Here is a 13809-nt window from a genome sequence, read left to right on the forward strand (position 1 = left end):
TAGCTTACATTCTAGACTAGGGACCAGCAAACTGCAGCCTGAGGGCCAAATCCAACCTGCTGTATGTGTTATTAAATAAAGTTTTAGGCTAGGTGCGGTGGCTCATGCCTGTAATCCCAGCACTTTGGGAGGCCGAGGCAGGTGGATCACAAGGTCAGGAGTTCGAGACCAGCCTGGTGAACATGGGGAAACCCTGTCTCTACTAAAAATACAAAAATTAGCCAGGTATGGTGGCACACGCCTGTAATCCCAGCTACTTGGGAGGCTGATGCAGGAGAATCACTTGAACCCAGGAGGCGGAGGTTGCATTGAGCCGAGATCGTGCCACTGCACTCCAGCCTGGGTGACAGGGCAAGTCTCCGTCTCAAAAAAAAAGAAAATAAGGTTTTATTGGAACATATCCATTCAGTTAGGTATTGTCTCCAGCTGCTTTGCCCTTACAATAGCCGAGTTGAGTAGTTACTACAGTGACTGTAGGACTCCCAGAGTCTAAGATATTTGCTCTCTGGCCCTTTACAGAAAAAGATGCTGACCCCTATCCTAAACCATGTGCATCTCTTCAAAGCACATCTTCCTTGTGATCCTTCTCAAAACAGGCCCCCTGCTTCCTGGGAACCCCCTCAGGAGTCTGGGCCAGCTCCCCAGAGGACCAGCCTGTGTCCTCTTCTTGGGCTCAGGTTGCAGCCCCTTCTTCTGGTCATTTCTAATGATCACTGCTCTTGTGCTTCTGTGCACTGGGCTAAGCCCTTTTTCCTGTGTTACCTCACAGGGAGTGGGTGTTATTGGTCTCCGTTTATAGATGAGGAAACTAGGGCCCAGGCCTAGCCCTCACACAACTAGTAAGCCTGTAAATGTTGGAGCTGGGATTTGAACCCACGCTGTCTGGCTCCAAAGTCTGGTCTCTGAGCTGCCACACTACTGCCCATGGAGCTGGGGCCTTCCAGGCTGCCCCCATGAGGCCAGCAGATCTTCTCAGCTACCACTCCATACCCCTCCCCTCCAGTCTCAGCCCCTGAGGGGCCTGAGCTGGATGCAGACCAGCTGCTGGGCCCTTCCTCTCTCCTCCATCAGGTTCCAGAGGCCTCTTGCTGGGAAATAGTTTCCATGAAGTGAACATGGCTCTCATCTAATTTTTGCACAGTCCTATGACATAAATGTTGTCACTCCCATTTTACAGATGAGGAAATGGAGGCTCAGAGAGATTAGGTAACTTGCCTAAGATGTGTCTGATTCCACAGTTCAGACATGATTCTGAAATCCTGATAGAATGAGGAAACGGGCCAGGCGCGGTGGCTCACGCCTGTAATCCCAGCACTTTGGGAGGCTGAGGTGGGTGGATCACTTGAGGTCAGGAGTTCAAGACCAGCCTGGCCAACATGGCGAAACCCCGTCTCTACTGAAAACACAAAAATTAGCTGGGCCTGGTGGTGGGTATGTGCAATCCCATCTACCCTAGGGGCTGAAGCAGGAGAATCGCTTGAACCCAGGAGGCAGAGGTTGCAGTGAGTCAAGATCGCACCATTGCACTCCACCCTGGACAACAAGAGCAAAACTCCATCAGGGAGGCCCTGGGGACTTGAGAGCACAGAAGCTAGGAGAGGTGGTGGGCACAATCCAAGCGGTCAGTCAGGGACCAACAGGACCAAATGGTGACAGGACAGGCTTGAGGCCTGGGAGGCGAGGGGGGTGGGGGGTCTGCTGCTGGCCCGCTGCCTCTGCCTTTGCTACTGAGCTGGCTGAAAGCCCAGCGATAGGAAAGGCCAGGCCAGGGTTCTAGGCCCTTCCCTGGCGGGCAAGTGGCAGCCATCCTTCAGCCAGGCCTGCTCTCCTTGCAGCCATCCTGGTGATCGAGTTCATCTACGCCATCGTGGGCATCGTCTGGCTCACTCAGTACTACACCTCCTGCAACGACCTCACTGCCAAGAATGTCACCCTTGGTACGTCTGGGTGAGGCCTGCTGGAGCCTCAGCAGCCCCAGGGGCACAGGGGACGGGATCAGTTTAGAGAGGAAGAAGCTTGGGCATTGCCAGAGGGCAGTGCCTTCTGTGAGGGCACCAGCAGGTTGGCTGGGCGAGGCTGCTTCCCTCACCCTTGAGGCCTGCCAGCTACCTGGTCTGGGGTGGGCTGCGGCAGGCACAGAGCTGCTCACGTCAAGCCGAGGCTCCTCAGTACCTCCTTGGAAACCCACAGAGCTGCCTGCTCTGAGCCAAGAGTGGCCCTTGGGGTTGTGGGTGGGCAAGAGGGTGGCCACGTATGTGGCCAGAGACTGGGACCAGGGGCTTTGGAGCCTGGCTTTTGTCCCCAGAAGCATTTGGGGTTAGGGAGGCTCCAGTGTCCCTTTCTTCAGAGCGCATGAGCCAGAGAGGTGTCCCCAGCGTCTCTACCTATTACCTCCCACTGCTGCCCGCAGGAATGGTTGTCTGCAACTGGGTAGTCATCCTCAGTGTGTGCATCACTGTCCTCTGCGTCTTCGACCCCACGGGCCGCACCTTTGTCAAGCTGAGAGCCACCAAGAGGAGGCAGCGTAATCTGCGGACCTATAACCTGCGGTCAGTCAGTGGGCTGGGTGGGCAGTCCCAGGGTGGGCTTTGCTGTCTGGTGGGCAGAGGTCTCCATTCTCCAGGAGGCTACCCCAGGCCTCCCAGATTGCATGCCAACCTCGTGTGAGCCGTGGGCATTAGTCAAAGGGCTTAACTGCTCCCTGCCTCAGTTTCCTTGTCTATAAAGTGGGAATAATAACAATTCTTGTCTCATGATGTTGTTGTGAGATTTAACTGAGATAATACCTGCAGAGTGACTAACACAGTGCTCATACTGGGTAAGTGCTCGGTTAATAGTAGCTGTTGTCATCATTGTCCACTGCTGATAATAACAATGGTAATAACAGTGAAGCCAAGCATTGCGTGTAGTAAGTTACAAGTCCACCAGGCAGCTGTCATCTTCCCCGTAATATGGGTGGAGAAACTGAGGTACAGAGAGATGATGGGACTTGCCTGAGGTTACACAGCTAGAAAATGGTAAGGCTGGGAACTAGCCCAGGCAGTCTGGCCTTAGAGTCCTTGGTTAACTAGCTATTAAATTAGGCTAGGCTGCCTCTAGGATTCAGAGATTGGGAGAGGCGAGTCAAGGAAAGCTTCCTAGAGGGGATAAGTTTTGCATGATGTTTTAAAGATGGGGTAAAGTGTGCCATGGCAGATAAAATGAGGGAGGGCATCCAGGCAGTGTCACAGTAATTTCTGTTTGTTGAAAGAAAAAGAGAGGGGTTTCCAGGGTGGGTCCCAGTACCTCCTGTTAATGGGGCTTCTACAGTGCATTATGTAAGGAGCTCCTCATGCCGAGCCCTTTACACAATTCATCCATTTAATCCCTTTGTGAACCCCGGCATGGTTGTGAGATCCATTCTACAGATGAGGAATCCAAGTCCCTGAGAGGGCAGGTCACCTGCCCCGGGTCGTGCTGCTGGGGTGCAGAACTGACACTACACCTGCAGCCCAGAGCAGCTGGCTCAAGCACCCTCACCTGGGGAGCAGGCTGTCTGGACCCCCGCTGCCCAGCAGTAATTCTCACCATCCCACCCTCCTGCGCTGCTGTGTTCGGCTCCCCGTGGACCTTCCACGTCAGCTCAGCATTGCAGCCAGAGCCACACCCGTGCCTGCTCTGGCCACGTCCCAGCCCAAAATGTCAGGTCTGGGAGCCAAGGCCCCAAAGCCCATTTTCCCTCCCAGCCCAGCTGGCCACCACCACCCATCCCACAGTGCTCTGGGAACCCTGCTTGGCCAGCACACTGTCCCTTCATGCCCCTGGAAGGTGGGACATTGGTTTAGGATGTACAGCTGTCCAAGTCCCTAAGAGCCAGCGGGTCCCCAGAGTAGCAATTCCCTGCACCCTTCCCTACCCGCCTCCTGTAGCCCTGGAAGACCCTGTTGCCCTCCTTCTCCTCGTGGCCATTTGCCTTATGAAGCCAGGGTTGGAGAGCGGGAAGTGGTCCTTAGACACACGGAGGAGCCAAGAGGCTCAAAAAGGGCCTGGCCTGTCACTCCAGATGGATGTTAAGTGCCTTGAATGCATCTGAGGGCCACCCTTGCCTTCCTCTCCTGACCACCCAGCATCAGGCTTTTAAGGGGCCAGCACATGGCACAAAAGCAAGCTAGCCCCTTCTTGCTCGGTTTGGAGGTCAGCACTTTTAATGTTGGATCTGTTATCTTTATGCTCAAAACACACTGACTGCAGACATCCAGGCTAGGAGGAACCTCTATGAATAACTGGCCCATTGCTCTGCCTTTGGGTACAGACTCCTGGAGAGACCCTGATTCTCCATCCGAGCAGCCAGACCCACTGGGGGTGGGGTTAGGGGGTGAGAATAGACAAGGGCAACCATGTGGGTGAGGGGTAGAGCCCTCTCCCTACCTAGGTATCAGATCCAAGGAATTGGGAAATGCAGAGCCTTACTCAGCCCCATAAATTTCCTGTAAGTAGAGTATGTAAGTATGTAAGTGTCTGAAATCCTTTCTGGGGAAAAGCAAGTCTTTCTGGAAGGTCTGTTCCAGGCCTTAGAACGAGACGACAGAGAGGCCCAACACCCTGCTGACCTCTCCCAGGGTTTGAGCCTTTGGACACCTGAGCTGCAGGGTAGCCCCCACATTGAGCTCCCAGCTCTGAAGCCCCAGAGCCTGCCTGTGTTCAGTCTTCCAAAAGCCAGGGAGCCTCTCCACCGCTCCCCACGTCCCTCTTCCACCCACCCACCCTTGGCCAACGGCACACACCATCTTAGGCTAGCAGGAGTCTGTCAGGGAGTGCCCCTGCTGGCCAGCAGCAAGGCCACTGGCCACCAGCTCTGGCAGGGCCTGGGCCCCGTTCTCCCCCAGAACCCACTGTGGGAACCCTTTGGTAGGGTCCTGGGAACAGGCTGCCCTGTTTCCATAACGTCTGGGTCCCAGCTCTTCTGGTCCAGCCCTCTGACCTCACACATACCGCCTCTCCTGCTTTGCAGGCACCGCTTAGAGGAGGGTCAAGCCACCAGCTGGTCGCGCCGGCTCAAAGTGTTCCTCTGCTGCACGCGGACGAAGGACTCCCAGTCAGTAAGTACTGGGAGGTCGCTCCCCTCTGGCTCACATCCTGTGGTCAGGTGATTAAGGGGCTGTTTGCTCCTTTGGCAAAGCAGGATGGGGCAGGGCTGGTGGGAAGGAGCTGGGTTTCCAGCGTGAGCAAGTACGGCTTGCTCACACGGGGCCTGGTATTCACTGAGCCACTCGCTCCAGCACGCAAGACCACGTCCACTTGCTTTGTCAAGGGAACAGAAAGCTGTGAAGACTGCATCAACTCCCTTGGAACTTACACTCTAGTTTAGGAGAAGAAATACGCAAAGTCAGGGTGACCTGAAGACAAAGAAAAGTAGCGTTTCACCAGCAGCAAATTAATCAAGGAGGCCTGGCAAAGCCAATAGGCATTTAGCACAGACCTAGATGGGGACACATAGCCTTCAGCACCTGGGAGCTCAGAGGAGTGACCAGAGGGCCGGACTTAATGCCAGGGCACTGCAGAAGGAAGACAGGGCCAGCTGGGGGTGGCCCCCAAGGGGAGGGAAGGGAGGCAGGCCCTGGGATCACCCAGGGGCGCCACGCAGCGGGCAGGGACCTTAGAGATCATCTAGTCCCACCCCTCATTTTACAGATCAGGCAGCTGAGGCCCAGAGAGGTGGAGTGACTTGCTCAGCGTCCCACAGCTAGTTAGTAGCAGAGCCAGTGAGGTCAGGAGACCACTCCTCCCTGAGGCAGACAGCAAAGTTCCTTCCACGGAAGCCACCGGGAAGCCTCGAGTGGCTCCTGCCCACCAGCATCCCCTGGTGAGCCGTAGAGTGAGTAATCAAGTGTAAGAAAGCCCCCAAGGTTCCCTGGTGGGCGGGGAGCACCCCCTTGGGTCTCTCTGGGGCGGTCTGAGGGTCTGGGCTGCAGGCAGGCCATGCAGAGGGCTGAGAGCCGGCCCCTGGCGGATGGAGGCTGGGGCTGCTGTGTGGAGGGCACACCCGCCCCTCCAGGTGCACGGGCAGAGCTGGGGCTGTTGTCAGAGTCTGGCGAAAAGATAGCACATCACAGTGGAGCCCCAGGGCAAAGGTCCCGTTAGACACTGATGGCCTCAGGGGCCAGGTCCGGTCCCAAGCACGTTTTGATCAGTGTGTGTTGTGTTGCTTACACATTTTAATTGGATGCCAGCATTTAAAAATCAGGGGTGTTTCCATAAACTTCTGTATTTCTGAATCTGGTGAAGTGGGCCCCTGGAGGGCCTCGGGTCAGCTGGAGCCGAGCAGTAGCTGGCTCCGTTTGGCTCCATTCGGCATTTGAATTTGCAGCCCTTGATTTATTCACTTACGAGTGCCAAACACTCTGGGGCGAGACCCAGTGAGACAGACTTCATTGCCATGTGGTTGTTCCCACCTCAGCGTCTCCTGACAGGTTAGGGAAGAGGCTCTGGGCTGCAGCGTGGGGCCAGGAAGGGAAGACTAAGAGTGCACTAGCAGCAGGGCTCGCCTCCTGCCCTGAGGCCCAGACATGCACTGTCCTCAGGCCAAGGGCCTGGAGAGAAGCCATGGGGGGCCACTGGGCCAGAGAGTACACCCCCTTCTAGGGCACATTGTGGGGGTCACTGAGCCAGCAGCCTGTGGGTAGCTGGGTGATGGTGCCTGAGACCTGGCAGGCTCCACAGAGGCCTTAGGAGGGACTTCCAAGGTCCCAGCTGGTGGGGCGGAGGCAGCCAGGAGCTTAGTTTGTTTCTGTGCTGGAGAGAATGGCTAGAGGAGAAATGAGCCAGAGCCACCCGGCCTTGATCCTAGCGTCTGGGAAAGCAGAAAGGAGTGGCTCAAGTTGGCACCTGCTCTTGGTAGACAGTGGGCACCGTGCGAATTCCAAGGAGAGGAGAGGACTGGGTGGCTACTGCCAGGTCTAGGAGCCCAGAGCCCTGGGCAGGGCCCTCAGGGTCACAGGGCTGCATGGGGTCAGGCTCAGCGGGTGCCGTGGAGATGCCGGGGAGAACCTGCCCAGGGGACCCCGAGCAGACACCTGCTTCTGCAGCCTCCCAGCCCTGGGGGATTTACTCCTGGCCTCTTGTCCTCTCTCCTGCTCCCCTGCCACTGCCTCCTGCCTTCCTGGACCTCGTAGGATGCCTACTCAGAAATCGCCTACCTCTTCGCGGAGTTCTTCCGGGACCTTGACATTGTGCCGTCCGACATCATTGCTGGCCTGGTGCTGCTCCGGCAGCGGCAGCGGGCCAAGCGCAATGCCGTGCTAGACGAGGTGAGCACCGCCAGCCCCTTCTCCAGGTCACCTCTCCACACCACCCTCCTTTCAGGCCCCTTCCCTGTGGCCCCTGCAGCAGAGGGCTCGGCTCCCACGCAGCTCCCCAATGACCACGCACCCTCTTGGACCCTGGAGGTCACCTTTGCCTCTGGCTCCCCCTGCCTTCCTGAGCTTGTCCTTTGGCCAGGCTTTCCGTGACTACTACTCGCGGGACTTTCTGGGCCATGCATGGCTACCTCTGGGGCTGGCCCTCAAAGGACTTCTAACCGCAGGCTTATTGGATGTGGCGAGCTCCCGAGTCGGTCTTCTGCATGGCCCCTCCGCCCACCCCACATCCCCACTAGCACACCAACCCCAGTTAGGGTTTCTCAGTGTCTCATACAAAATACCTTTCACCTGCTGTGGGTCAGGAATGTCCTCAGGGGCTTGATGTTTTGGGTAGAAGGGGAGCATCTGGAAATATGGGGAAACCTCAGATTTTGGAAAAGTGGCTGAATCTTGGAAGAACTAGAAGCTGCATGCTCGTTTGGGCTTCTCGGCCTTTGGGAAGCAGGCGGACGCCAGGGCCTGGGCCCCCTTTCCCAGTCATGCAACTGGGCCTGGGCCAGTGATTGTCCCTCTTCACCTGCCCGTCTTACAGGCAAACAATGACATCTTGGCCTTCCTGTCTGGGATGCCGGTGACCAGAAACACCAAGTACCTCGACCTCAAGAATTCGGTGAGTCAGACATCAACTCTCACCCCACCCCGTCCCCATCCCTCCCACTCTGCCACAATGACCTAAGCAAACTCCTCCCAGTGCCAGCCACATTGCCCCTGCCCAGTCTCCCCCCGCTCTCCGGAGAGCCTCTCTGCTCAGATCATGCCCCTCACAAGAACCACCCACTTCACACCGGTTCTACAAACAAATCCCCTGAATTCCTTTACCAAGTTCAGAAGTGTCTGGTCCTGGCCTCTTGAGATGACAGAGTGCTTCACCAGGGTGAGCTGCTAGCATTTTTGCTGCTGCTGCTGCTGTTAATGAAACGCAACGGGCATAGTACTTGGTTTCCAAGCTTTTTCAGTAGTGGAACCTTTTCTCAATCGCCTTTCGTAGAAATCCAGTGTGTAATAGGGAAAGGTGGTGCCAGTACCATGGTGGGAGAGCCCCAGCCCAGGGCCCAACACAGCCCAGGGCCCAGCATAGTCCAGGCTGAAACCAAGCTGGCAGCCGGGAGAAACAGGCCCTGCCTCAGGAAGCAAACGACTGGAGCGTGCATCTGCTCTGATGCCTGTCACTGCGACCTCCAGCAGGCTCCTCATCCCCTCTGAGCCGGATCCTGAATCTGTGAAATGACACTGGGCACACCTTCTACCACAGCTGTGCTGAGAGGACACGAGCCATTCCCATCACAGTGCCAGGAAGCCTCAGTGCCAGCCAGGATGCTGATGGAAAGGATTCCGTCTCTTAGAAATCTCAGTCCTTTAGGCCACGTGTGCTGTCTTGTACCTGCAATCCCAGCACTTTGGGAGGCCGAGGTGGGAGGATTGCTTGAGGCCAGGAGTTTGAGACCAGCCTGGGCAACATAGTGAGACCCTGTCTCTACAAAAAAAAAAAAAAAAAAAAAGCCAAGCATGGTGGCACATGCCTGTGACCCCAGCTACTTGGGAGGCTGAGGTAGGATTTCTTGAGCCCAGGAGATCAGGGCAGCAGTGAGCTATGATTGCCACTGCACTCCAGCTGCACTGTCCCTTAAAAAGAAGAAAAAAAAAAACCAACACTCAGTCCTCTAGAAAAGCCTCAGTCCTTGCTGCCTGTCCCTACTCCCCACTAAAGCAGGCATTTGTATCCTCTCTGAAAATAGCCACATCCATAGTAAGTGCCCCAAACCAGCCTATTTCTGCTTGCCAGGCTCTGCCCTGGCTGTTCTCACCACCCTCTCCCTCCCACTCCTCACAGGGAGCAGGGAGGGCAGACAGCTGTGACTCCCATCAAGTGACTCCCATCAAGGTGCCAGGGTCACACCTGCCACCTGGCAGGGGCTGCCAGGGCCCACCCCGCCCCCGGGGCTGCAGGGAGCTCCTGACAGGGAGAGGATAATTACCTCTCCACTCTCGTTCCTGAAGAGCAGCCGAGCTGGCCAGGGATGTTTCCACCCCTCCGGGCCCTGATCAAGGTGCCACCTATTTCACTTCACAAGGTGACTAATCACCCTCCTTAACTTTTACAAGGTGACTAATTCCCTCTCCCGGTGCCTGGGGCACTTGGGAAAGACTGGAAGCTGGCAGACACTTTGCTGGGACACCCCTGCCTCTTCCTCCCTCCACCCCAGCAGCCAATAACCTCCTCAGCGTCAACAGTGGCCACTGGGCCTCAGACACACTGGCTTTCACACTGGCACCTTTCTCCCAAGAGATCCCAATCTCCCACCAATGCAGCCCCTGCCTGGAGCCCTGGGAGCCTGCAGCTGGCTGAGTCAAGTTGAAGGCTCCCAATATTTGCAGTCAAAGAACCCAAGGGCCAGAGATTTGGTGATTGGTCTCCTGGCCCAGTGTGGCTGCCCTGTTGCCCAAGACCCACACACCCCGCCCAGCTGGAGGGCTGGGGCCTCTCAGGGCTACATTTTCCCAGCATCAAGGGCCCTTCTCAGGGCTGATTGCTGAGGTGGGGGGATTACTACTCATGTCCCTCAACTCTTCCCTTCTCTGGAAAACAGGCAAGGAAATGGACCAACTGATTTTCTGTCCCCAAATCATTAATTCTGAGACTGGAGCAACAGGACAGGTCTCTGAGGATTCATGTCCTGGTTGCATGGAGATAATTAGGGAAATGCAATTATCACCTGGAGGAGTGTCCTTCCTCCAAGGCCTGGGCCCCACACCTCAACAGGGGACCAGCAGCCCATCCCTGCCAGGGGGTGGGTCCACAGGCTCCCACCCTGGGGAACTGCTAGGCCCTGAGGCTGTAGGCAGGAAGGGCAGGAGGTGACCGCCCTCTGCCTCTTCTCTTCTAGCAAGAGATGCTCCGCTACAAAGAGGTCTGCTACTACATGCTCTTTGCCCTGGCTGCCTACGGGTGGCCCATGTACCTGATGCGGAAGCCCGCCTGCGGCCTCTGCCAACTGGCTCGGTCTTGCTCGTGAGTACCCGTCCCATCCCCCAGCGATCGCACCTCTCCTCCCGGGTGGTGTGTGAGGAAGGGCTACCGGGCTGCGCCCACTGCTTTGCCCTGAATGGCTTCTTTTCTACACCTTCTCTGGGCCTCAACCTTTCTAGATCTGTGTCATCCCTGAGCAGTGAAGTTGTAGGCTTCGGAGTCACACGGTTATGGGTTCGAATCCAGATGTTGTCACTTGCAGCCTGGGGCAAGTGGGTCCACCTCTCTGAGCCTCGGTTTCTTTATCTGCGAAGTGGAGATGTTGATACATACCTCGTGGAATTTTTTGGAGAGGGCTAGATGAGATATTGCATAACACCCACACTGCTGCCTCCCCTCCCCTTCTGGTGTTCTCTCTCTGCCCCCTCAGCCATTCCCTTCTGCCCACATCTTCCCTTCTCTCGGCTCCCCTCATGTGCTCTGCCTTTCTAGAAGAAAGGACTTTCCTAGTAGGGAGGCCCAATCCATAGAGGTCTCTGAAAAGGCACCAAGAAGGCCTGTTAGTTAAAGGCTCCAACCTTCTTCGTAGGGATCTAGGAAAGGCCTTAGCCCCAGACCTGGCCTGCAGCCTGGCTCTGCGCTCAGCCCACCGCTTGGGGGCTGGGTGGACTCTGCTCTCCTAAGTGGGCCAGAGAAGGGTGCCCGCTCCAGGAGGAACCCCTCCCTGTCCTAGGTGTCTCCGCCCTCAGCTCATGCCAGGCAGAAGGAGGACAGCTCCCTGGGCTCCCGTTCTGGAAAGGCTGGCATGCTGGGCAGCAGCTTCTTTCCTTGACACCCCTGCCCTTGGGACCCACAGCAGCCACACCCACTCTGCAGTGCCCTCCCTGTCCTCAGAAAGCTGGGTGGCTCTCGGGGCCTTATTCTCACCATCCCTCCAGCGACTGATCAGAGAGGACTAGAGCCCCTCATGCCCCCTTCCCATCTTTGTCAGCTGCATGTGCCTGGCATTCTTGCCTGCATCCCTGGGAGTCCCAGCCATGGCAGAGAACTTTTCAAAATGAGCACTAGGCTCCATTACTCACTGGCAGTGTGGGGACATCTCTTGGAGCCTTAGTTTCCTCAATTGTAACAGGCGGTATCTGTCCTGCCTGCCCATAGGGTGTTTCAGAACCCAGGGTGTCACTGGCAGGCAGGGCTCTTTGGTGCTCTGCAGACAGGAGGGGTGCTGGCATTTGCATTAGGTGCCTTAGTGCTGCAGAGAGAGCAGAGTCCCTAGACCTCTTGAGGGCCCAGCCAGGCCCCTGCCTGGAAGAACCAGGTGCCTGTAGGGCAGAGAGAGGCAGGCCTGCAGTCCAGGATGTCGGGAGGAGGCCAGAGTCCAGTGCCCTTCTCAGTGCCCCAGCCTGTCCATAACAGCCTGGCCAGAGGGAGAAGGGCTGCCCATCTGCCTCGGGCCCAGGCCTCTCCCCCGGCAGCAGTTCTCAGCCCATGCAGAGCACAGCGAGCCAGGCCTGCTTCTGGCTTGGCCCCAGCCCTGCCCTGGATGAGCCCCAGGGCCCTCCCATCCAGGGTGCTGGCCCTGCTCCCCTAACTGGTCCCCCTGGCCCACAGATCACTGACTCAGAGGCAGCCCTGTCACCAGAGAAGCGAGGAGCCACTCGTTATTAAGAACCTATTATAGGCCAGACCACTTCTGCATCTTGGACCCTTGATCTCACACCAGCCTTGTGAAGTAGCTGTCACCACCTGCTCTTACAGAAGAGGAAACTGAGGCTTAGAATGGCTGAGTGACTTCCAGGCCCTTGCGGTCAGGAAGTGACACAGCAAGGGTTCAAACTCAAGCCTCCAGTCTCCAAAGGCCACACTGTTACAGCCTCATGCTCAGCTGAGGCTGGAGAGGGAACAGCTGCCGAGCACAGGAGCTCAGCCCCTAGACCCTGGCCTGTCACCACTTGACCTGCAGTGTGGGGGACCATGCTCTCCCATTGTACATCGGCGTTGTCCCCCCAGCAAGCACCGTGGCTTTCTCAGCAAAGTCTCTCCCCATTGGAAAGTGTGTAATAGTCACTCAGGTGATGCTCCGAGTGAAGACAAACCTCCCAGCATCACCAGAACCCAAGCTTCTTAATAAAATCTCAGCTGTCATCCCGTGACACCTGGCAGGCCCAGTCACGTGGGCTCCAGCCCCTGGTGCCCTAGCAGTTGGATGCTGGCTCCCTCTGGTGGCCTGAGGTGCAGCTGCACCTAGCTGGGTGCCCAGCTCCCACGCTGCCTCATTCATTTCTGTGGGGAGGCTACTGTGTGCCTGGCCCTGTTTGGGTGCTGGGGATACAGCTGTGGACCTCTCTGCGGTGCTCACTGCCCAGCGAGGAGGCAGACAGCGCATAGACAAGGCAAATAGGGCACATGGTGGAGCGGATGGGCACTTTGGACCCACATAAAGCCAGGTGCCTGGGATGGTGAGTGCTGGGGGCCTGGGGAGCCCTGGCTGTTAGATGAGGTGGCAAGAGAGACCTCACTGTGACAGGACATTTGAACAGAGGCCCAGAGGAGCAAGGGCCAGGCCACGCTGTCTCAGGTGCTGCTGAACATGTCGGCAGCAGGTCAGAGAGACCAGAGCCAGGTGGGGTAGACGGGGCGTTGCCGTAGAGTCTTAAAAAGAAAATGATATGGCTTGACTTATCTTAAAAGGGCCACTCTTGCTGAGCTGAGAGCGTAGGGGCAAGTGCAAGGAGGCCAGTCAAGGCCACCATGGCAGTCCCAGGCAGAGTTGCCAGGGCAGGGGTAGGGGAGGTGAGGGAGCGCCTGGAGTCCAGCTCTGAGTCTGAAGGGAAGCTGAGCACGTGTACTGACTGAGTGGCATGGCTGTTGGGGTGAGGGCCGAGGAGCCACAGACAGCTGCAAGCCAGAGGCCAAGCCACCGAGGGGCCTTGGGAAGACCTCAGGAGGGTTGGGGTACACAAGCAGGGAAGGGGTTTGAGAGCTGGCAGGGTGTCAGGTGTCCAAGAGTGGTGCTGGCTAGGCCATTGGATGGAAGCATCTGGGTATTGGGGCAGGCCTGGGGTGGATTCCTGAGCGTGCAGATGGTGTCTAAAACACAAGACCACATGAGTGCATGGAGGAGCCAGTGCCCCCAGAGGGACCCCAGGGCCTCAGTGTTGGGTGCATCGCTGAGTAGGCCCTGCCCGGAGGGGAGATCCCAGAGAGGAGGGGGCCCCAGCCAGGTGGGGAGAGGGAAGGGCCCACAGGGTCAGGTGCTGCCAAGAGCTCAGTTAAGAGGAAGGCTAAGAATGGCCAGTGGATTTGATGACGTGGGGGTCACCAGGACTTAGCAAGGGCGATTTGGTAGAGGCAGTGGGGCTGAATGCCCAACTGAAACTGGTTCCAGGGACGGCAGCAGGAGACAATTGTTCCCTCGGGGACTCCCTGGCCCTGAACTCTCTT

At 57.1% G+C, this 13809-nt stretch overlaps 1 protein-coding gene across 2 annotated transcripts in view; it reads left to right on the forward strand.

Annotated features, from left to right (window-relative positions):
* Positions 1-13809, forward strand: part of DAGLA (diacylglycerol lipase alpha) — a 66678-nt gene that overhangs the window by 40690 nt on the left and 12179 nt on the right. For both annotated transcript variants that reach the window (XM_030810917.1, XM_030810918.1), the window contains exons 4-9: positions 1836-1937; positions 2411-2549; positions 4991-5078; positions 7152-7286; positions 7930-8007; positions 10283-10407. In XM_030810917.1, the coding sequence (XP_030666777.1) occupies positions 1836-1937; positions 2411-2549; positions 4991-5078; positions 7152-7286; positions 7930-8007; positions 10283-10407 (667 nt within the window). The remainder of the gene's footprint in view (positions 1-1835; positions 1938-2410; positions 2550-4990; positions 5079-7151; positions 7287-7929; positions 8008-10282; positions 10408-13809) is intronic.

The sequence above is a fragment of the Nomascus leucogenys genome, chromosome 4, assembly GCF_006542625.1.
Source record: "Nomascus leucogenys isolate Asia chromosome 4, Asia_NLE_v1, whole genome shotgun sequence".
In the NCBI taxonomy this organism is placed as follows: Eukaryota; Metazoa; Chordata; class Mammalia; order Primates; family Hylobatidae; genus Nomascus; species Nomascus leucogenys.